Here is a 25,034-nt window from a genome sequence, read left to right as displayed (position 1 = left end):
AAAGAAATAAACAACAGCGAATCCCTGATGGTGCACCTTCACTTCTGCAGTTTTGTCCAATTGCTAATTTACTACAATGGAGAATTGAAACAGAGTTCATTTTCAGTAATGAGATTAGAACAGTTCTAGCATACTGCAGCAGGCCTTGTTCCTACTGTTGGATAAAATGTGACAAAACAGGCTAAAGATGTATGTTCAAAGCCCTATGCCCAACATACTTACAGAGGTGATCTCTGAAAAGGTTGTATTCAAAAATCAGTTGCATTTAAATTTTTGGACAAAAAAATTTTTGTTTTGATTTACACCAGTGATAAAGTTCTCTCTTTACTGTTCACTGACAGATTATAACTAAGGGTGAACATAATACAATTTCGGAGCCAAACTTCTTTGCTTTACTTTAAAAAGTTAATTTTACCCATCTTCTTTCACTACCTACCTTCATCAGAGAAAAGCTGTCATATTTTGATGAGAAGTCCAGCAATTTACATGTTTCAAGCTGGCAGGCAATGTCTTCCTAGAAAAAAATGCCACCCTTCCACAGTTCCCTGTGAAATGGCAAACCAGGTTAGAAAGACAGAGGAGATTGGATTACCTGTCTGTGCTGGATCATTGTTTCTAAGAGATAATCCATAAATTATTAATCTTCTAATGTTCTTGAGCAATGTAAGGAGGGCTGTCTGTGACCTATTTCAACCTCTTCCACTGTTGTTGTAGGAACAGGTTTACTGTATAAATTGAGTTTTTTCATTTTCTTGGGTTTCTTGAATTGTAATTTAATGCTTTTTCTTTGTTCAACATATTTTAGCATCTCTTAGAAGGATCATGACTGTTAGTAATACTCCTGTACAAAATGGCAGTGAAAGCATAGATTTTTTTTTTTTTAAGTAATTTTCCTGGTACTTTACTAAACTGCATTATTTCAGTAATTAATTGTCATTTATAATGCTTCCTGCTTCACAATTTCTAGAATATTTCACCAGTTCTAAAAGAAGAAAATCAAGACTGCAACCATTAAATGACAAAATGAGACCAAAATAATTTCTAGTTAAATTCAGATTTCAGCATTGTAATATCTGAGAAACTCAGATACTCTACAAAGTAGTTATGTGTTATCTCTGCTACAGGAGTAAAGCCCAGAAAGAGCAAAAAGTCCCATACCTCCAGCTGGCTAAGTCAGTAGTCCCAGAACAATTTTCCTGAGCCTTGTCACTGCAATGTGATGACCCTCCAAAACCAGGAGTTGCTTGACACACCAAGATGTCCCATGGATTATAATTGTTTAGACTACCACTGCTTTGTATCCCTCTGAACTATATTTGCAGGTGTAGACTTACAAAAAAAAACCAAAAAACCAAGCACCCCAACCTACTGACAAAGCAGGTTGTACCAGGCTAGAAACTGTCACTTTTGGAATGAAGAACTGCAGAAAAAGATGCTTGGCTTGTTTCATAATTCTGAGTTAAACAACTGCTTGGCAGAAGGGGCACTGCTCTCCTGAGAAAGGTGGGAGAGAGAGAAATGATACCATAGCAAACCAGAATATTCTCCCTAACTAAAAGACTCTTCACAGAAGTAAGAACAGGTATGTGAAGATCACCCCTGACACATCACTGAATCCTTAAAAACAACAGCAAAGGAGACCCCATCACATTCCTCAGGGGCTGTTAAATTGCTTAACACCCTTAATTGCTTTCACCCTTAATAACTACTGTCCAGCATTGTTAGGATCCAGACTGATTTTGCTTCACATTAAATTTCATTTTGTCCTTTTGCCAGTAAGTGTGTAGAGAACCGATTTCTGTAACATATGTTTACACATCAAACATGTAAACTTCCACATTCTCTTTTTTTTAACTTTATTTTGACCTAGCAGCATAATATTTATTTTTTCTTTGTAAGGCACACACTGTAAGTCTGTAGCCATTCCTCTAGTTTTTTCCCCAGAGCCCACAGTTCCTATTTACTGTATCAGTCACGTATGGCATTAGGAACTGACATATTTATCATAGAGTTAATTACTAGAATCCAAGGAAAGGACAGTAGGTTTTACATCTAGTGGTATTGTATCCTGATGACAATCAGCAAGTGTTTTAGTAAGTTTAGTTTTGTAGCCAGGGGAAGAAGGATAAAAGGAAACTGATTTGGTGACCAACAGATGCAGCAGAGAATACAAATTTTAAAAGGTAAAAAGGAAAAATTTTGCTGCCCTCTGGCAGTGTAATGTGTAACAACTTAGAAAACTTTCCTCTGAAGCTGGAGAAAGATTCTTCACAGCTGAAAATAAGTATCTGTAACTATGAATATGCAATAAGGCACCTGTGGAAGCAGCATTAGTGCAGAAAGAGCATACTGAAGTTGGAAGCCCTGTGAAAGGCTTATGATTCACTTAGCACTGCAAAGAGCAGAGTAATTGCCAGGGAAGTAACATTTCTTTATGAACATAAACAAGGTATCAACTGCTGTTCAGTAGCACGCAGGACTGCTGTCATCACTAACATTTCAGGCATAGATAACAATGTAATTATTAATCAATAATCCAAGAGTTGCCTGCTATTACAATTCAAGGAAAAACGTTTTTCATAAGCAACCCAATAAAAAGTGTGTCAGCTGCAAAATATCTCATTAAACCACCCTGACAATTGTTTCAAGTGGAAAACAGCAAAGACAGAACATGAGCTCCATGAGTCACCCAGATTTGTTGGACTGCACTGGACCCTAATTCAGCTTTCAGAAATACCAGAAAATGAATTGAAATGCTTTCTGAAATGAATGACAAATGCTTTCTGCACTTCCCAATTGTTCTTTCCTGACAATATTCAGCTAACAAGGGAAAACCAAAGAGACTGCAGATTGAAGATGACTTCTGTACAAAGTCTGAAAGGACTGACTGCAGCCCAAACAACCTTTGGGAGTACCTAAGTAATCTGCTGTGTGAAAAATGGGCCACAAAATAGTTTGAGTAATGTAACTGCAAACAGCAGAGCAGACAGACATCAATGGAGAGCTCCAGTCATGCTGCCACAAGCAACTGAAAGCATAGAAGAGGTCCTTGTTATTTCATCTACCTTGATATTAACACATATGAAGCAGGTAATAGTACGTAGGGTAACAAATCATCATATCCTGTCCTATAAAACCTCAGCTGAATAAGTGAAATATGGAACACAGTGTTCTCTTCACTTGTTGAAATACAAGTGGAAACTGTCCCACTCACAGAGAAAACATCAAAATGGGACTCATCCCACTTCTGCTTGGTTCAGTGCAAGAATCAGGAACAGAGAACAATAGGTGAACATTTCTCCAGCAATAAATGTTGCATAGCTTCAAGGGAAGATATAAAATAAGACTGAATGGATACAACTAAGGTTTCAGATTATACCAAGGTAACGTCCAGCAGTATGTGACTCCACCTTCAAGGTGGAGGAAGAAGGTAACAGACTCACTTCTGATAAAAAATATTTTATTCCAACACAGTGAAGAAGAGCAGGGAGAGTAAATTCATTAAAATGCAGAACTGGAATCAGCAAATGAAGGAAGAAAATATTCCATAACAAGAAATCACTGCTTCTGTCTTTTTTTTTCTTTCCTGAAAAAGCACTAATTCATTCCTGAAAAGCACTAATAATAAAAACACACGAGGGAACAAAGCTCAGTGCAATCGATGTTACCTTGTTCCAGTTCCAGCAAACTTAACCACGTACTACATAGGACGGCTGACAGGTTAAGCGTACCTGAGAGAAACACTTAGTGCTGAATTTAAAATATTAAAACCTCCGTATCCCCCCGCCCACCGAAACACCCCGGGAGCAGCTGATGCCGGACACGCGAACAGACAGCAACACCCCCCAGGTACTGAAGAGAAATCCTCCAATCGGGGATCCAGCTCATTGCACTTCACACGCCAGTTCACAGTGAACTCAGCATCCCGAACGTCAGTAACTAAACAGAAACAACAAACAGAATGAGCTCTGGTGTGGCCGCCAGCCCTCAGCCCGGGGCCACGCGTGTCGGCAGGGCTGCGGCTGCTTCGGCCATGGACGCTGCCCACACCCCCACGGCTGTGGCGCCTTGACCCTGCCCCAGGGCCCAGCAAGGCCTCGGGCAGGGGAGCCACGAGATGGGGGAAAGGGGAACCGGCGGGTCCGGGGAAAGGACTGCCGGTCCCAATGGTGCGGGAAGGGCCCCAGTGCTCCGGGCCACCCGCTGCGCAACGCATCCCTGAGGGTGCCCAACCGCCGGGCGGAACGGCAGGCGCGGAGCTCAGCGTTCCGGCCGGCGGCGGGGAGAGGTGCGCCGGTGACACCGCGCGGCGGCTTCTTGCCTTCCCCCGCGAGTGGCTGCCGGGATCCAAGATGGAGGCGGTGAGCAGAGCGGAGCAGGAGATCAGCCTGGCGGCCCTCAAGCAGCACGACCCCTACATCACCAGCATCGCCGACGTGACCGGACAGGTAGCGCTCTACAGCTTCAGCCCCAAGGCCAACGAGTGGGTAAGTCTGGGGGAGCGGGCCCGGTTCTCTCTACGTCGGCCCGGCCCGGGGGGCGGCGGCACGGCCCCGGGCAGCGCGTTGGCGGCCGCTGTCCGTGGCGGGGCCGTGACTCCGGCCGTGGCCTCTCCTCGGCAGCCGCCTGTCCCCGCACCTCCTCACGGTTCCCCGGCGGGGGCCGCTTTCGCCCACGGGGAAGTTTGGGGTTCGGGAGCCTCCCCCCGCGGAGCTGCCGGCCCCGGGGGCGCCTGTGCCGGAGCGGAGGGGAGAGGAGGGGAGCGGAGGCTGTGCCTGGGGACGGCGGGCACGGCGTCGGTAACATACGCGGTGTAAAGGTGACCGGAGCAGCTGTGGTGGCCTTTAGAGGGTTGGCTTTTTTTTTTTTTTTTTTTTTTAATATATTTAGTTATCATTTGTTGTTGTTGCTTACGCGCGTTGAACAGAGCCCTGGCTCAGGAAGAGCGGGATTTGAGAAGCCTTTGTATTGCTCATCGCGTTCAAACGTGGCTACTGTTTGACTGCCAGTTTTATCACAAAACTGTAGAAATTACAGTACGTGGAACTTCACGTTGTTTTCTGCAGCACTGGAGCCGCACGAGGCTTTCTGTGCTTGCAGATCACAGACACACGGTACAAGTGGCTGGGAAAGTTAAGTATGAAGCACAGCCATGGGCCATGTGGTTATTTGTTTTGTTGGTGGCTGTGCTGGCTCTGTGTTGTTTTAGCAACAGCTGTGGAAGACAAACTCTGGTGTTTGTAGAGAAATGGACTGCACATATTGAACATTAAGAGCTGTGAGAAAGGTGTTCAGCTCAGACCTGTCAGGCTCAGGATGGGTATATCACATCAGCCCAATGATAGCATGAACAAAATCTTTTGGAAATGGGTGAAATTACCCAATCTTACTAAAAAAAATATATAGCTTCTGGAAATAGGGGATAATATTTCTAGTCCTATAATGTCAAACCTTATGGAAAAGTAAGGACATTGTAAATCTATAATTAAAATGCTATACAAAAGCTGCATAACAGTGTGAACAAGCATATCCCTTAAATGCAATTGCTGTCTTTTGTAGGAGAAAACTGACATAGAAGGGACCTTGTTTGTGTATAAAAGGTAAGAGGTTTTTATGGATTTTTTTTCTTAAGGAAACAAACCTCAGCTGGCTTCATGTGTAGTTTTCATACTGGGTTTACTGCATCCACTAAACTTGTAATTATTTGTCCAGCTGTTGAAGTCTCTGGGCTCATTTGAAAATAATACTCTGCACATACATGCACGATGGCCAAAAGCACCTTCAAGTACTGCTGGAAAATCATAGAATTTGATGGGCACTGCAGATGTATCCACAAACCCCCTAATTTATCTATCTAATTCTGTCAGTCCAATAGCATTTGTTAATGTAATTATTTAGTAATAAGTTTATTAAATACTGAGTCTTCCTTTGTCTCCTAAAATCTGTGGAGACGATTATGAAAACACTAGAGATAAGAAAGCAAATAATCTGTCCTAACTTAATTCTGCTGCTTCCCAACAGTTTTGTAAATGGACAGAGTTGCTTAAAAACCAGAGATCTTTGAGTGTATAGTTTTGAGGGCTACTTGATTTCCTCATCAAATTCATGAAAGAAATTCTCAGTTACACGGGAGGGGGGAAAGAGGCTGGGAAGGAGAACCAGCATATAAAACCCATCACAGATTTAAATTGCAGACAAATCACAAAACTAACGATGAATTAACACTGTCGACTGAGAGAAACATAAATAATACAGACTTAACTCATCCTAAAGCATATTGTCACAGACTAGGTCATTACAATATTATATCAGGGCATGGTGAATGGATACTAAATAGTAAAGTGGTTCCTGCCTAATATGCTTTAGCACCAAGCTTGGAAATACTTAGGGTAAGAAAGTCAGCCAAACTAACCCCAGAAACACAGGCAAAATTTTCCTTGTGTCTAGCTGGTTAATTCAAACAAGTTCTGTTAGGCACAATAAAAGCCCAACTCGTGATCTTAAGGATTGGTTGCCACCTCCTTAGAAGTTCTTCATGGATTTTGTTGTTGATTATTTGATAAAGGTGGCCATATTGCTACAGAAATCTTACCAGTTACTAAATAACTATATCTGATTTTTACCCTGCCTTCATCCTACTCTTGTGTTCCTTATCCAGCTGCTCAGGGGCACAGCTGGTTATGCTGTTGTGACACTCATGCAGCAAGAGAACAGAGACTTAAAACTATGTTGAACAGCCAGTGCTTGCTTGCTTGAAATTTCCTTTTTCCAACTGGTGTCCACTAAAAATCTAGGTGGTAAAAAGTGTTTCACTAAACAATACAGTTCTGAAGATTTTAATATGTATTTTGAGGGCACTGGGTTAAGTCTGTAATTTAAGAGTGTCCCTTTAGGAAGAAATTTCTTTTTCTGGTTCCCCTCTAAATGTATTCCATGTTATTTAAGCTAGCACTATTTTTAATGTCAGACCTGTTTACAGTGAGGTAAATGTTGCTCTGTAAGTGGTTTGGGTTTTGTCCCAAGATTCTACAGTGCCCCAAAACTCTCTTTTATGATAATATTGAATACAGTTGCATTTTAATCCTGGACCTACATAGGTTTTTTTAGTAGATTTTTTAAGGCAAATCTTTGATTCAACAGTTTAGCAGTGTAGAACTGTAATGTAGATCCTAATTCTGTTTTGAGGTAAATGTAATTTTAATTTGAAATTAGTTGGCATGCCAAGAAATGGCTTAGAACAGCAAATGTTAGAGCTCAAGGTCTGCTAAAACTTCAGCTAATAAAGCAATGGATATTTTCAGATTAATTCATAGCTTTTTCAGAAAATTGTATGTTGATCAAGGCACTAATCCTTGTCTTCCTTTTAATTGAAACAATAGGTCAGCTTCTCCTTATCATGGTTTTACAATAGTGAATCGACTGAACATGCAGAACCTGGTTGAACCAGTAAATAAAGATTTGGAGTTTCAGCTTCATGAACCTTTCCTTCTCTACAGAAATGCTAGCTGTGAGTATAACTTCCTTTCATGTTCTGTTTTATAACTTATAAACAGTTCAGATCACTTTGATGTCTGTTTCAAGTATAATGTAATGGGCAGGTTCCAATGAAAATGTCTGTGCCAGATTTACTTAAAGAGCTGGAGTATTATGATAACCACCTGACTTCAATAGAAAGAGGATAAACTAATCAAGTTCAGTATTAGAGAACTTTTTTCATATTTGATAGGTTTAATCTAAATGTACACACAGTGTTACAGCAATAAAAACCGATGAAAAAAGAGTGAAGATTGGCTCTGTAAGTATTTTAACACCAAGAACAGTTCTTAAGGGTGTCTTCTTCTGCATTTTGTGAAAAATATTAATCAGTAGCTGCTTGAAGAAGTTGAGAAAATTACTCAGTTCTAGGTTGAAGGTTTCTTTTTCCACAATAGGTTTTGAACTCAGGAGATAGATATCTATAGTAAATTTCCTGGAGTATAGAGTCTAGCAAGTTTGGGTGTTGGGATAGGTGTTACCGAGATGAGTAGTTATCTTCTTGCTGGTTTTTGAATTCTAGTAGTGTTTTGGGTCATCACCGGAGTTTCCAAGTCCCAGTGTACTGTGGTCCCATTAGGTACATGCTAAAAATCCTGTTACTCCCAAGAGTTGAAAGTATGAATTATGTATCCCTTAGAGAGGAGAAGGGAATATATGTGTACATGAAATTCCTGTTATCAAAGGAGATAAGTGCAAAAGGCACTCCACAGAGCAGAGGGTCTGCTGATAGAAAGGTATCTTTTCATGTTCTCTTTTCTAGGCCAGGTTCTTGAAACTGTTTTGCTGCTGTCTAGTGACGAGTTCCCCTTACTGAATTACTCAGAGTGCCTCTATGCTGTCTGGATAAAGTACTTCCTCAACATAATGTCTTCTTTCTGTCAGAATGTCTCCTTGAATTATAGATAGGATCACTGCTTTGGCTTTGCTTCAGTGTACTTCAGAGAACTGACAAATGTTAACCCCATCCTGTTTGCCCCTTGGAAAGCCTTTAGGATCTGTGAGGAATAGGGTGGGTTCCCTTATAGTGATAACAGCTTAAGGTAGTTGGTCTCCTCTGGTTAATAGTCCTTCCTCTCAGTGACACAGCAGGAGGACTGCTAGAAGTCAAAGCTTGTTCAAAATTGAGGCTTCCAGGAGATGAGGTAAGTAAATGGCAGAAAATTGGGAGGGGAAGAGTACTTTATGTAGTTGGATATTCAAGCAGGTTGCTTGGTTTGGAAGAAAGAGGAGCTGTAGATGATGTTATTAGGGGTAGGATGGCCAATGAGGTGTCAAGAGGAAAGACTGGGAGTTGTGGTATCAGTGACATAAGGGAAGCAGGAAGCTGAATCACTTGTTTGTTGGAACTGCTGATGGTATCAGGGAGCAGAAGCTGCTGTGGAATGGTTTATGCTGGTGGGAGTGACTACTGAATCACTTAAAGGGAGCAATGGGAGAAGGCAGGTTGTGTATGAGTTCATTAGAACCCCCTAAAGCTAATTATATGCTTTGTTCTCCTTTTCCTATGCAACACTATTGTGCAAGATCTGTGGGAGACTGTTGGGAGTTAGGATAGAATTGACATAGAAAAGTACAAGGAAGGGAGAAATTCATACAAAGGTGAGCAAGAAAATACTACAGGCTGAGTATGGAAAATAATTGCAACCTGAAGTAATGAAGAGTATTCTTTCTTTATTTTTTTTTCTCTTGTATCTTTCCCATTGTAATTTTTAAAGGCTTTGGTCAGAAATTATCCTTTTTTTGTCACTCTGTGCTGTCTCCTGAAAGAGTCAGTCCCCACTGACTGCAAATTTAAAATGTTTGGTGTAGTTAATATGTCATCCCCTGAGCACCACAAATGAGCAGCAGATCAGTTTTTGCATGTTCTGCTAGACTTCACATTGTTCAAATAGAAGCCTAAAAACATGGAAAACAGCATCCTAGGTCTTTTATTCCCTATGACTTCAGCATCACTAACTCCCTTACATTTTACATTTAATTGTTGTGCTTTGGGTTTTCTTCATTACATACAGTTTCCCACATTTTCTAGATTTTATCCCCTGACTTAGTAAGAAGAAAAAAAAACCTGTTTCAGATGCTCACTGTTAGAGTTGTTTGTCTCTAAAAAAACCCAAATCAACGAAAACAAAATGAAACAAAAACCAGAAAAACCCAAACCTTTCAGTATTGATTTGGGTTTGCAGACAGATTTCATCATGTGCATGTTTTATTTGTATGGGTAGATTCAAAGGATTCTTGTCCAAGTTCTTTTCGTGCAGACAGGTGTCTATATCTGCCCAGCTGCCTGCTGGCATCAAAAACCTTTGCATTTTGGGGCCTAACTAAAAATGTGTGTTAAGACAATGGCTTGTGTGGTTTTTCTCTAATGGCTTAATATTATATAGTATAGTTACTATATTGTATAGTTCTGAGATTGTCTAATGATTGAAAGAGGATGGGCTGCTAAATTATACAAGGAAAAACTCTTGTATACAGAGTGTTTGCAACAGTTCTGTTTGGAGAATGGTTTTATGTATGGAAAAAGGAAATTGAGAAAATCTGCTGCAAGGGTTAACAGCTGCTAAGACTAAGTTGTCTTACTGAGACTGCTGGATGACTGAACTGATTATTCTGTTCCCTTAGCTTACAGATGGGAAATGATCAGACTACCTGTTAAAAACCAAAAATAATGTTTGCTAATACTGTGGTTTGACAGAAAAACCGTGCCTGTATATTTAGGTTGTAACAGGATCAATGACAAATCGTGGTTTATGCTTCCCCAGGGCAGGGTAGAAACAGAAGATGATCAAAGCAAAATTATGCCACCACCCGTTCAGGGCAGGTTCCATGCCAGCAATCTTTATAGCAGAACACACGATGCTACTGCTGTATTAACTTCAGTTTTGCTTTCTTCTGTGATTCTGTCTTAAGAAGATAATAAGGGCAAAGTCTTTCATGTATATGAGAGCAGACCCCTGGCATTCCTGTCTTAAACAGCACGAGGGCTGTTGTGAGTGTATCAGGTGATGTGCTGCGGGCTGTGCAGAGCTGCTAACAAGTTGCATGAGGAACTTTACAACCAGCATATAAACTTTATTTTGCTTGGCTGGAGGCTATGAGAAGGATTTGCCTGTCACATTAGATCATAATATTTTTGGTGTTTTTTACTATTATTCGATGGTTTGATTTGTTCAAATACTCTTTTTAGTATACAATGGAATTTTTAGTTTACTGCTTATCAGATCTTACTTTTTGTTAAGCTGTAGACATCAGATCCTTAATTCAGTTGCCTAAAGGCTTTTCCCTACTCTTAGAACAGGAGATTTTTTTTTTTAAGTTGTCATTTTACTCTCACAGAAAAAGAGACCTGACATATTTCACAGTTTTTGAGGGACTTTCCCTGTGTTTTTGCAGAGTGGAGTATGTAGGAATGTTTTATGGGTATTCTGGACGAATAGACCATGTGATACAGTATCTTCCTTATATCTACCTTTGTTGTGTTCACTGAGTGAAATGGAAGACATTTGGGTCACTTTGTTATTCATTATTCTGGTTACATGTAATACATGCAGGGGCTTTTTGGTTTTTCTTTTCAGAATCTAATGGCTTTCTATTTTTGTAGCCATTAATAGGCAAACCTTTCCCAGCTCCAGAATCTTTTTTCTTAAAAACACTCTGGCTACATAACATGGTTGAAGCCCTAAAAGAATACTTAAATACAGAATTTTGAGAGAGGTTATGTCAACCTTACAAGTTGTATATAGTGCTGCCCAAAAAATTACACCATTAATACACGAGGCATCAGATGCTAAAGTAAAATTATGGGGTTGTAACTAAGAAGCTGTGAAATACTATACCATCTACAGATGTAAACAGAAAGAAGTATTCTACTTTTAATTGTTAGAGCAAATTAAAGAAAGCAACTATCTCCAAATGTGAACAAATCAAGAAATTGCCAAGGATAAAATTTTACTCAATGTAAGGTATTTTTAATTTAGAATTCCTCTTAAAATTTTAAATTCCTCTTAAAAGGTAGAATACCTTAAAAGATAGCTAATTTTATAAAAATTATTATTCATATTATAGTGCTGTTTATTACTGCTTAGTCTGGAATGTGTTACTGGGTACACTTGATCCTTGTCTTACCTCTCCCTCTGGACACATGCACGTTCTGTAGAGTAATTCAGAGTATTTGTTAATAAAGCACTGAATCCCATTGATATTTTTGGTTTTTTAATGAACCTAAGCTTGTTTGTGTTTTGTGAAGAGTGTATTAAACTATGTTTTAGAAAAATGCAGACAGTTCTGCCCTTAACAGTAATAACAGTCCAATCTGGAAGTTCAGTGCTTTCTTTTAATCTGTATTTTGAGAATTTGGAGCTGGTTGTTGATAGTTTATATAATGATAGAGGAAAATTAGTCAAAGTTTTAGACAGTGGCCAACTTACCTCCTAAAGTCTGCAAGATGTATTCTTCCAAGTCTTTCTCATTTATAACTTTCCCTCTGTATCCGTGGTGTTGGTCTTGATTAAAAGGCTTTTTAATCCAAGCTAGTTCACTTGAGAGGTCAGGGAGATTGATTTCCATGGTGCTGCAAAGACAGATGCTTAGCATGAAACTTGGGTATTAAAAGAAATTATCCTTGTTTGGTGTGTAGTTTCTTGGTTTTATTTTCTTGCTTCTTACTACTGTGCAGGGGTAGGAATAAGTAATTGAAAAAAATGGAGTTTGAGATTTATACCTTCGAGTGGAAAAAAATCAGTAACAAAGTTCTGTCTTCTGGACTTGTTGTATTGTCACTAATTAAATAAACTCATATTCAGAACAAGAAAAGCAAAATGGATTGCATTTAGTTCAAATGCCTTTTAAAATTCTTTGAAAGAGCTGCTGACTGCTTTCAAAACAGGACATATTTACTCACAAGGAAAGTCTCTCATTATCACCTTTGTTCCTGGCTGGCAGTGCATTAAGTATAACTTATCTCTGTGATTGCTGGGGTGGAATGGCTCTCCACCAAGCACATTAACCCAGTAGTTCAGTGTGAGATAAGAAAGGAGCCTGTTCTTGATACCTTTGTAGCAGAAGCAGCAATGGAAGCTAGGGGCAGGGGAGGAACCATTGAAAGCTGTTAAGTAGTTCTAAAAATATTTTTGTTTGACCTAAAAGATGGCACTCTTAACTGGAAGGGGTGTCCCACTCTGGACCAGTGTTGCAAAGCAGTAATCCCTCTCATTCCACACTTTGCTTGGTCAGATCCTGAATGCTGTTTGCCACCTGCTGAATTACTCCAGTGCAACTTCCTGTGGGATTGTGCTGTAAACTGCATTTATGAAATGGCCCTAGATATTCAGAACAATAAGAGGGGGAAAAAAAGACCAACTTTTTAATGCCAGTGATTTCTAAGTCTATGTGGCATGCTTCTATTTAAATTGAGGAAAATATGAGCAGTGAATGAGGAATCTTGGTGAAGATACTAAAGCAGAGTGGGGCATTTCAGTTAACCTTGCTAGTGGAAGAAATGAGCTTTGAGATACTTATCTGAAGTGCAAAATGGTGCATATACCATATGCAAATTATGCATTTATATTCTTTTCTTTATATGAATGAGATTGGGTTTATTTTCATTATTACCGTATAAGATGAGCTTCAAAATTAGTCCTTCCTTGGCAGAGGGAGTTTGAAAGGTTATTGTTCCCCATTTCTAGTTGTTCTGCTTCTGTGTATAGAAGCCTCTAAACTGAAACTGTAAAATAAAAGCTTCTCTCTTCTATCAGGTTTTCCAACTAGTTAGAGTAACCTTTAAACAGATCTTTTTTTAAAACATCTTTCTGAGTGAAGTGAAGCTGTATTTGCACAAATTATTAAACTGCCTAAGGTAGGAGAGTGATGGTGTCTGGAATCTCTGAAACCAGCACCACTGAGACCCATGTGCATTTCATCTGGTATCGCATTCCCAGGATAAGTTTCATGAGTATTTTAACAATTTTCCCTTACTCTGCTTCCCCCAGCTTCTTGTTTCTGCCTTCTCTCTTGAGCTAGATGGCAGGTTTGTGGAGCTGATGTGTAGAGAGTATTAAAGAGCTAGTCTGGACTAAAATGTATTCAGCTCACATAAGGGATAGGGGTGAGTTGGGGTAGAATAAGTTAACAGCAAAGTTGTGGAAATGTAAGGATGGTGATGCTGCTGCTTTCTGCTTACTTAAAATGAAGTGAAACTACAGCTCTAGGAGGCAACTTCATTTTATGTTGCCATAGAGTGAGATGTCTGTGTCACTGTGGCACTTGGGTATTCCCAGATGTAACTGAGCAGCACTGGAACAGTAAGATGACTGCTGCAAGAAGCTGGGTAGAAAGTGAGCTAGATGGAAGAGTGAGTCAGTTTAGTGGCTGCTGTTGGATGAGACTCTGAGAAGGACTGCAGTAGAAAGATATACTGTTAAACATATGAATATTGAGCTGATGCTTACGTTAGGTGCAGAAAAGATCACTAGATGATCTTTAATGTCCATTCTAACCCAAGCTATTCTGTGATTTGAAAAGAACTGGTGGCAGCTCTGGTTTTACTACAAAGACATTCATAGGTGAAATTGCATTAATGTAAGAAATACACTAATGCAGCTGAGATGCACACACACACACACACTTCTGAGGCAAGGGAGCTGAATTAATGGTACAAATCTGTCCTCCTCTGAGAAGAAGAAGGTAAACATTCCAGGCTGTTGGACCATGTCAAAGTTAATGCCCAAGTTTACTTGTTCATAATCTGCTTTACGTCTTTGTAATACTGTTAATGTTTTGCAGAGACTGCCTATGATTGCTTGCCAGTAGTACAAAGTGGAAAAAAAAAAAAAAAAGCCTGATACTCTACATGATACTGAAATCTGCATCTACTTCTGGTCTTCTGTAGGCCAGTTTCTGGCAGAATTGAGTGTGACTTTTATCATTTGTCCCATTAAGATACCATTATAGGTTCCTTATCTCCATTTCTTCAGCAAGTATGCTTTTGAAGCAGCTTTCTTCTCTTGGCAGTTTGTCTGATAATGGAGTCAGGGAAGGGAAAGAGCTTTTCTTTAGTGTTAAAATATGCTACATGACTAAAGAAGTAGCTCAAACTGGAAACATTTTCATGTTTCCATGGAGTAGACAATCCAGTTGTATTAAGCAGTAGATGTTAATAAATATTTCATAAGCATTGGCTACATGGATGAAATGCCTTTTTTATTGGCTTATGCCTTTTGTAACAAGAAAGTTCCTTAAATTCTGCTATGTTAACTTCTTTATGACTTCAAAAGCTTTGTTGTCTATTACTTAAGCTGTAACTTCTGAAGAAACAAACACCCAAATAAACATAGTTGCTATTTACTAATATAGAATTTAAAAAGAAGCAAAGTAGAACTTCACTTTGTCTTAGGATATTGTTATAGAAATGAGGTGTGGGAACGACTTTTTGAGGGGTTTGATCCAACACAGCAAGCCTGGGGTAAGTGGAAAGTCTTAAAAAAAAAAAAAAAAAAAAGGTTTGTAAATAATTGCCCTCTGGTATTGCCTGAAATAATTTTAACACGTTGACATGAAATGCAGTACAAAGATGACTCTTCAAAGGCCAAAAGTGTGTCTGTTTAGAAATTAAAACATTTCAGTGGTAATGTAGGTAAAGTGTCCAGTTGTCTTTGTGCTTGAACACTACGTGTTGACAAACTTCACAGGTGAACCAAGGTTTAGAATAACCTGCTTTTTGGGTTGGATTAAATACAAGTCTGAAAAGAGTTCTGCAGATTTCTCCTGGTGGCACAGTTGTGGGGACAGATAGGAGAGTGGGGAGGGGTGCGGGGGGGTAAAAATGGCCTCTTTGAAGTGAGATTGCTGATTAGGAATAATACGTGGCACTGCTACTGAAGTTTTTCTCTCTGGGAGTATCTTTCAGCTCAGTGAGCAGGGTCTAACTCAGCCAATTTTTAGTGGCATTTTACTTGCTCAGAAAGCCCAAGTTGGGCCTGAGTGTGTTGCTGAGCTGGAACACTTCTGCCCTCATTGCTTTGAACTTGATGCCTTCAAAGAGCAGGGCTCTGTGAATCTGATTTTATGTTGCTCCATGATTGTGGAATTCTGACTGTAGCTTTGGTACTCTTTCCTTCCCATCAATTCCTTCTCTTACAAAAAGAATTTGGACAGAGGACATGCCAGAGCCTCTGAACTGTCATACTGTAATTTAAACTTTGATGGTTTTGTTGAGCTTAAAAATTGTCAAATTTTAAAATGAATGTTTAAAAAAGCATATGGATATTTTTTAGATTAGTTTAAATGGTAAAGTTAGTAATTCAAAACAGAAGTTTGCAAGTGTAGACAGAAGGCATCTGGTAGTTAAAACTTCATTTTCCTGCCACTTTTTGTTTATAAACAGTGTCAACCTTTTTTAGTTCTTGCATTTAATCTGAACTAAGTTATATTTGTGTTTGCACATGTGCTTTTTCTGATTACTTTATAAATAGTAGCCTGTTATACACAGAATATTTGAGTGGAAGCTGATGGTAATTCTGTGTTGCAGATCTAATGGAATTCTGTTCAGCTTTTTTTCCCCCTAATGATATGATTTTTTTCTTCTTGTTTTTTTCTTATTTTCAAGTGTCAATTTACAGTATCTGGTTTTATGACAAGAATGACTGTCATCGAATAGCAAAACTCATGGCTAAGTAAGTACTGTGATCAAATTATTCTATATTTCTTTTATGTTATATTAAAAAAAATGAACCTATTAAGTGTTCTTATTTTGTTTTCTCAGCTAATTACAGCGTTCTTGCAGATAGCATTTCTTTTTTTGGTAATCAAAATGCTGAAGTGGGGGGCTCTGGGTTTTGGGATAAGGTGGGATTAAAAAATTACACTATTAAAGTTAAGTGATAACAAAATTAGCTTTGGCATTCTTCAAAGAAGGCAAGTGTGAGCAGTTTGTTTATTTTATTAATTCTATTTTGTATAGAGATACTGGCAAAAGATCCTCTGATGCATCAAGTGTAATCAAATAAATGATGGCCACAGGTTTTTGGCTGGTTTGTGATTTTATTTTTTTTTCATATTGGGTTGGTTTTAGACTGGGTTTGTTTTATTTTTTTTTTAAATGCATTAATATTATTCCTGACTAAAGTGAAAAGATTGGAGAATAATGAGAGAAGTAGGTTGAATCTTAGAATTAGATGCTAGGAGAGTAAGCAAAACTATCAAATAGGAGCTTGTTGCTACTAACATCTGGATTGTTTGATGTAATTTTTTTTTTTTTTCCCTGTGGTATCTTGCTCTTATTTTGTAGTGCCCAGGGCTTCTAGAGATCTCATGCAGCAGGAGAATTTCTGAAGTTATCTCAGTTCAAGGAAACCTTAAAATCTGTGTTGCTGTAGTGTGGCTTTGTTAGTTAGTTTAACCCTCCTGCCACTGTAGCAATGCATTTAGCACATCTGTGCTGTACATGGTTGCACTGTCTCAGCTTAAGAGGGCTTCAAACTAGAGCACAGAGGTTTGAGTGTGATTTGAAGTCCACCCAGGAGTAAGCTCAGCTTTGTCATCTCCTTGGTTAACTGCTGTACCCTGGCTTTTTTTTGGTCCCTGATGCTTCTATTGCAGCATTATTAACAGAGAGGCAGAAGTGCTGATTTTGACATTATTGCTTTTCTTCAGTTTCTGGTGCTGATACTCGTGCTTATGTGATTGTAGCATTTCAGCACAGTGGGAAAGTCTGACATTACAAATGATTTTGGAAGGTCAAAAAGCTGAAATGTATGTTTTAAAAGTGAGAAATTTTTATGGTAGGTTTTGGAATGACTGTGGGTTAAAAGTATCTTTATCTCTAATTGAAATTGGAGTTAATGCATCAAGCAGATTTGGGGGGACATGTATTGAGTTTTGTCACTTCAGACTTATGCAAGTGAAATCTGCAAGAGGAATCAAATGTATACATAAAAAGATTCATTTATTAGATGTTGACAGACAGTTAAGTTTTGCTGAGCTGTCTAGGATGTGACTTTAGTATAAATTTTAGTCTTTGCTACTATTAACTTAGTCAAAAAAACATGTAAGTCCTCTTTGCACAGGTCATTATCCAGGTGCTTTTTTCATAAAGCCTTTCTTCAGTGTTAGATTATAGAATGTCTGAGTACTTTTTTTTAACTTTTTTTTAGAATTTTCTGAGTAATTCTTTTTTCCCTAGAAATACTGTATTTATTTGGGAGTAACAAAAGTATTTGCATAAGCCATTTTATACTGCAAATGATATTTAGTGTAAGTATATTTACTTGTATTTGTTGAAAAACCTCTGTAGCATGAGATTGCCCTTCATCTGGTGGCACATGTCTTGTAACCAAATTCTGAGTATCTCAAGGTTTGTATTAAGTAGCATGAAATTAAGGCAATATAGTTGCACATTACTGTAGAGTAACTGTAGGGTAGAAAAGCTGCACTTCTGAGGCCTTAGTTACAAACTTAATGAAAAGTGTTTTGATACTGTTTTGTTGTTTCAACAAACATCAAGCTTTTTGTCCCCCAAAATGAGTAGAAGGCAGTCAGAAAACGAGTAAAAGTGCTGATACTTCTGTGTGTTATTTTGAAAGGAGGTTGAAACTGCAGGAATTATTTCATCCTGAGATGAAAGAGGTACTCAAGAAAACTTAAAATATACTTTTTAATGTAAAAAATAAAACAGAATCTTAGAGAAGTTGCATTTTAGCTCATGTTAGCAGGCCACATCAGGCTTAACTCAGTATGTTTTGAAATAATTACATTGTCTTCCAAGATTATTATTTTGTTCCACAGTTTTTTTTCTTTGTTGGAAATTTGGATCAGCACCCTTTCATTTAAGTGTGGGTTTGTATCACTGATAGGAAAGAATACTACCTTTAGTGCTTCAAAAACATAACCATAAAAGGTTTCAAGATTTGCATTCTCTTTCCTGCTGTTTCACTTGACCTTACTGTGCCAGACTGAGTTAGCAAGATTGCAAGCCATCCATTTATATTTTGGTGGCTTATCTTTCAAAAGAACAGTAAACTACTGCTTCTGGGCTTTGTAATCACAGACTTCAGTTCTCATCCTCTCTCTTCCCCCCTCTCCCTGCTCATGCAGCCACCTTTCTGCAAGGTTCTGCCAGGTATGTTTTCTATGCTGTAAATGCAGATATTCTTAAGCAAACTGTCACAGCAGCTACTGTGTCCCTGAAAGAATGTGTGCATCTTTCAATGTCTGATATAGTAGAAGGAACAGCAGGCCTTGCTTAAAAAAAGATTTAATCCTAGATTGCACACAGAGCACGCTGTGTTTGCATCATTTGCCTTGTTTTCCCCAGCAAAGGTATTGGACTTACAGAACTCTTCTGTGTGTTTAATTTTTTAAATTCTAGAATTTTCTGAAATTAAAAAAAAAATTATAGGAGTCATCAAACTGGCATCTTAAATAGGACTTAATTTGAGTCAAGATGATTTCTTATGAAGGATGAGCTTTCTAGAAATTTCTAGGGTAGAAATTAGTGTTATCCAAATGTATGAAACTCTTGCTTTCTCACTTGTAAATATGTGGAGGTTTTTTTATCTTTAGGCTTGTTTCACCCTATTTTAACAGTCAGACCCCAGCTTGCGTCTGAGATACAGGAAGCAAATTAGAAGTGGTCTTGTGTCTCAGTTTTGTGAGGATGTTTGTTTATATCTATTCTGTCACCACCATCTGAATGTAACTTGCACAAGAAAGAAGTTGGAGGAATAGCTATCATATAGCTCTCTGCATAAGAAGATAATTGAGTTATTATATAAAAGGCAAACAAGCAAAAGCAAACAAAACAAAGCCCTGGAGGTAACACCTCATAGTGGGCAACTCAAAAATATTACAACACGTTTTTCAGAAATCTTTGTGAAATGTGTCAAAACTGGATGTGCCTCTTTAAGATGTTTTGCTATGAGTCCAGTTTCTACTATTTTAAGGGAAGATGTTTTTTTGAAACCTGCACCCAACTAGTTAAGAGCAGGAGAGTCTCAAGACAAAAAAAGCCTTTGCTTCACTTATCAGGCAGCACGTATGGGACTTCACCTTCTTAGTGTTTTCCCTTTTACTGAACTACTTTATTTTTCTGATACACTTATGCCAACACTTAATATACCAGCAAAGAATTCTAGTTCTTTTATCCTGCCCTTTTTCATCCCTAGTTTTAGAGTTGAGTTTAGACAAGTCCCAAGTCTGTGCTGCATGACCATGTTGGGTGCTAAAACAAAATGTTCTCTCAGAAGAACAGGAGAGAACAGAAATATATGTGAGACAGTGTAGATTGACCTCCTTATTCTGAGTTGTGTTTACAGATGAGTGCTTGCTTACAAACAGAGAAAGCTGCACTAATAATGACAAACTGATGAAATAAGCAGCTTATATGCTTAAAAATTTTCAAAATAATCAAAAGCAACACTGACTTGTTAAAAGGCAAATCTGACTCTTCTTCAAATGTATCTAAACTCTAGTGAAGTAAAGGAGCTTGGCTGCTGGAAAACTTTGAAGCAGCTTCGAAGGTTTGACTTATTTTTTCCTCAGAAATGGAACATACAGGTGTATATATAAATATCTAATTACAGTCTATAAAATATAGAGTTAACTTCTGCATCCTAAGTGACCCAGAGAAACTGGATCCTGGAATGACTGACAAGTTATGTTATTGTTATGATGGCTCCTCTTGGCTCCCCCATCAGCCATCAGTTCCACAGCATCAGAGTTCTCATGTGACTTGCCAGTTCCAGAGCTCTGCCCTGCTTACAGTGCTTGTTTTATCTTAACATATTTCATTAATGCAGGCTTAAAAAAGAAGGGATTACAGGCTGGTGTGTGTTTATTTCAAGAGGATAAGCCTTAGCGCATTGCACAGCCATGTATATCTTGTGAACTGCATATGGATTAGGAGTAGGAGTATAGGCTGCCTTTACTTTTATTAATTAAATGTATCAGGGACACATCTCTGTCCATATCCTAACTCTCTTTAAACGTAAGGGGTTTGATCCTTGAGGCAGGTAGGAGGGGATTGGAGGTGGTGAATGACCTGTAGGCACCAGAGGCTAGAGGAAAAGTCATGTTGTAAGCCAGGTGATTGACAGGACTACAAGGAATCTGAAGTAGAGAATGGTTTGCCTTTGTTTCCAGAGCCTGAAGTTGAGGAGTGGGGGTAACTTGCTCTAAAGCTCCTTGCAGTCTGACTCCAGAGGCATCTGATGTCATGCATATAGCTCTTCTTTCCAACTTTGTTTTGTTGTATAATGGTAGGCTGCATGCTAAATTAGAACTATTTTAATTGATTTTATTGAATGACATGGCTTGATTTGGATAAATATGGATAAAATGCATCTTAAGAAGTAATGAGTAAAAAATGGATTTTTAGTATAAATGGATTTATAGTATAATACATGTGCTCTTTGTATAATACATGCTTCAACGTCCATATGTTTTATTGCAAAAATGTCTAAATATGGTGATTTTACAGATAAAGTGTTTACTGTTGGCAAACATTGTGAGGGATGGACCAGTGCTGTCTGTATTTGAGAGAAATTATACAGACAGTTTGACTTGTGTAAACCTTATAGCAAATGAAAACTTATGTAATTTTGGTCAACTATGTGTTATGGTTTTATTCAGACAGAACCCAAAGTATTAATATGCTAGGTGTACACCTTTCCTTACTACTTTTTGCAAGATGTTAACTTTAGATAAAATTATAAAATCCTCTTTCTGCTTTCCTGTGACAGAGTGGTAGAACAAGAAGCTCAGAGATCACAGCAAGTTTCCCAGGACAGAAAAAGTCCCAGCAGGACCAATGGCTGCAATGAAAACAGGCCCATTGACATCCTGGAAATGCTTAGTAAAGCCAAGGATGAATATGAACGAGTAAGGACATGTCTTGGGTTTTTTGTTGTTTTGTTTCTTGTTTTTTTTTCCTAACCTCATGAACAAATTAATACACTATTACTTTTAAATAAAAGGCTTAGGGTATCATATGGATTCTACTATGTAAACTGCATGCCTTGTGATTTCTGAGAGAGATGACAGCGAGTAATTCTTACATACTAAATTGTCCTGTGCTTCTGTCTTGAATAATATAACAGAACCTTAGAAGCTCTGTGAAGCTGGTATCACATCTGTGTTACAAGCACAGGTGTACAGTGACTTAGGGAGAAGGATTAATGCAAGGAAAACATCGTATTTTAAAATAGTGTGGGATCTGCATTTTGCATGAGTTTGTAAGTTTTATTTCTGTAATTATTACCTTAGTGGGCAAATCTTTGCCTACTTTTTCATTATTTTACATTTATTAAAAAGCGTATCTGGAAAGCAGTTTTCAACACATCAGCTGTGTTTTTCTTAAAGAGCAGGCATTCTCTGCCATTGTTTCAATAGCCTTGTTTTCAGGGTGATATCTTGTTCCCTCCCTCAAGCACACAGTAGTATCAAACAGTTGTTGATTTCCAGCAAGATAGGTTGAGTAACTGATCACATATTCCAAATTGAAATGTAGCTTGATAGGCACATTCTACAACCACTTCTACTGCTGTGAGAAAACTCTGTCTCTGGGAATAGGAAATAAAAATTGTACCCAGCAGCATCTGTCTCTTAGTCTCAAAAGAAGTCTTGTGGGATTAGAGATTTAGTCATTCAGTACATTTGTAGACTCCATGAAGCACATATTTAATAGCTGTAGACCAAGTATAACAATACTGTTCCCCTGTCCTTCTGTTCCCCAGTTCACTGCTTCAGTCCTGTCTATTCTTTTAATAAATTAATTCATTTCAGATGGGTGAGTCTAGTATCTTTAATCAGTGTTAAATTCACAAGTTTATATATTGAGGGAGAATATTGGTTGTCTTAGGAAGTAATTACATAGTCCTGAGGACCAAATTCATACACACAGGATGAATATAAGGGTAATGTGTTGGAGGTGCCAAAAAGGAAACAAAGATTCTGATCAGGCCTGTCTCCGAGTGTAGTAATACAAGCATGGGTAATAATAGCAAAGTAATGCCCTTGTAACATGACAAAGCTGTGGTATGGTTTTTGTGGCTGTACTGGTGGAAGAAGGGTTAGCACGTTAGTCCAATGCTTGATTTCTTCCAGAAGCTGCTTGTGCTGCAGAATTTCTTTGAGTACTTGGGATTTGAGTCTTTCTCAAGACTAGATTTTGGTGGAATCTTTCTAGGTAATCTTTCTAGATCTTTGCTGCACATTGTGGGATGAGGAGAAAAGAATGAAAACATAGGTTAAGATTTTTTTTACGAGCCAAATTAACATGGCACTCTGATGTAGACTGAGGATAGCTGAATGTGACAAACTATGCACTATATTTGACCCAGGATAGATACCAGTTTCTAAAAATCAGCAATGTGTGTTTTCAATGCTTTAAATGCAGATTTTTTTAAAAAAATTGTTTCTGATTCTATGAGCATCAGTGATGCTTGGTAGAAGGTGTCTTTGTATGAAGGTCAGCTTGGTGAAAGGAGCAGCTTTTATGAGATCACTGAAGGGGAAGCATCAAACCTGAATGACTCCTATTTCAATGTAGTATCAATTGACATGGATTTGAAGAAACTGAAGGCCTTTTGGGAAGGGGAAAAAAGGGCCCAAAACAAAAGAAAGAAAATGCACCACAAGAAATCGCTGTTTTGGTAGTGCCACCCTTCTAGGGTGTGATGAAGCCTTTCTCCCTTTGTCCTTGCAGTACTGGATAATACACATTTCCAACAGATGGCTCTTAAAAATTACTCATAAAGGATATTCCAGCTTCTCCTCTCCTAATTTGCGTATCTTTTCACTGAGAATAACGAAAAGGGTTTGCTAGAAACTAAGTTCCTAAGCATCATGGGTGAAGCTCTTTAGGCAAGTAAAATACTGACAAACTGGCAAGGTTTTGTGGTGTATGGATTATGTCTGTGGTGTCTGTAATAGAATAGGAAATGCATTGGGCATGGAGTAACAGTACAGGTGCTATATAGCAGGGAATGTTTTGTGTCTTGATCTTGTGTTGTTGTGTGTGTTTTAACCTTGATGCTTTTACGACACTAGTGAAACTATAATAATTATTTAATTGCTTTTTTGTGTGTGGACATATGTGAATACTAAGTGGAATCTGTTGAATGTAATCCTGTAGACCACTGTGATGGTAGTTATGTAGAAGTTACCAGATAAACAGATTTGAGCAATGGTGGTCAAATTTCAAGTAAACTTCTTTGGAGAATGTTCTATTGACCACCTCAACTTTAGCAATAAACCTTTGGCACATTAATTTTGGAATTCCTTGTGGCCAAGATATGCAATATTAACATGATTAGGTAACGAACTTCTTTTGAAGGTGGCTTCTTGGGAGACCTTTCCAGTCTTCCTTTTTTTTTTTCCTTTTTAAATTATTTGATGGCACTCAGTAATTATGCATGAATTTGTATTTAGGAGCAGAAAGTACTTATCTGCCTGGTACATTCCAGATGGATCATACAGTAATCCTTGTGTGCAGCCCACGTAAGACTGGCAGAGTGTCAGCATGCGAAGGGGGCAGAGAGAGTGAAAAAGAGATTTATGAAGGTCCGAGTGATTTAATCTAGGATTCCAAATCAGCTTAATCCTTCAAGTGCTCACTGCATGAAGTCCATATGTGGAAATGAATGAATTCTGAGATTTTCTGTAAAAGAAGTGAATGGATGCTTTTTATAGCGTGGTGTTTTGTGTGTGTGCTTCAGTAAGAGCATGGAAAAACACCCTCTAGTGAAAAGGAAGCTAAGCTTTGTCTGATTGTGAAGCCACAAGACATCCAGCATTTTGGGCACAAAGTTTTAACCTTCAAGTTAGTGGCTAAAAGCCATAGATAGAAGTTGCTTCCAGCCTCTGTCCCTAAACCACAATATGCAATCCTGGTTTTGTGTTTATTGCTTTCATTTAGAAATTGGAAATGAGTTATAAAGCTCAGCTTGTTTTTTAACTTGGTGCTAAAAAGTTTAACCCATATTTTGCTGCTGTGGCTAAGTGACCAGAGCTGTGTTGTGTTAAGGTTCAGCTCAGTCGTAGTAATGCATTATGTTATTGAGTTATGTTAAAGAGTTATTTCTGAGGTGTAGTTTACCTGTTGAAAGGCAGACTGTTCTACCTTTTAGGTATTTTTTGCTGATGATTTGACCTATAATTCACTTTCTGGTTTTGTTTACAGATTAAGTTGAATTTCATCTTTAATAAATATATATAAACATACTGCCTGTTTTAATGCAACTCTCTTGTCTGTGTTTTGTTCATGGAAAACCAAGTTAACACCTTCTGAAAATTCATGTACACAGTTAATTAAATCTGATGGAAACAAATAGGTGATAAGCTCTTTTGCCAGCTACTTAGAATGATTTCTGCCAGGATTTTATTTTCTAAGTTGTTTCTAGTTTGGGTTCTTAATTTAATGAAGTGTAGCAAACTTTCTCATGAGCAGCTAACTCATATAAAGAATGTGAAAAGCTTGCCTTTTTTATTTCTCAGTGAAAAAAGTA

At 38.3% G+C, this 25,034-nt stretch overlaps 1 protein-coding gene across 1 annotated transcript in view; it reads left to right on the top strand.

Annotated features, from left to right (window-relative positions):
- The first annotated feature begins 4,297 nt into the window (after positions 1 to 4,297).
- The window catches only part of DCP1A (decapping mRNA 1A), a 34,274-nt gene continuing 13,537 nt past the window's right edge, over positions 4,298 to 25,034 (top strand). Inside the window, exons 1-5 of the mRNA XM_030458624.1 lie at positions 4,298 to 4,487; positions 5,560 to 5,600; positions 7,380 to 7,507; positions 16,139 to 16,205; positions 21,270 to 21,408. Of these exons, the coding sequence (XP_030314484.1) occupies positions 4,353 to 4,487; positions 5,560 to 5,600; positions 7,380 to 7,507; positions 16,139 to 16,205; positions 21,270 to 21,408 (510 nt within the window). The 5' untranslated portion in view covers positions 4,298 to 4,352. The remainder of the gene's footprint in view (positions 4,488 to 5,559; positions 5,601 to 7,379; positions 7,508 to 16,138; positions 16,206 to 21,269; positions 21,409 to 25,034) is intronic.

This window comes from Calypte anna, chromosome 12, assembly GCF_003957555.1.
Source record: "Calypte anna isolate BGI_N300 chromosome 12, bCalAnn1_v1.p, whole genome shotgun sequence".
Classification (NCBI taxonomy): Eukaryota; Metazoa; Chordata; class Aves; order Apodiformes; family Trochilidae; genus Calypte; species Calypte anna.
This window is presented reverse-complemented; position numbering and strand designations above follow the sequence as displayed.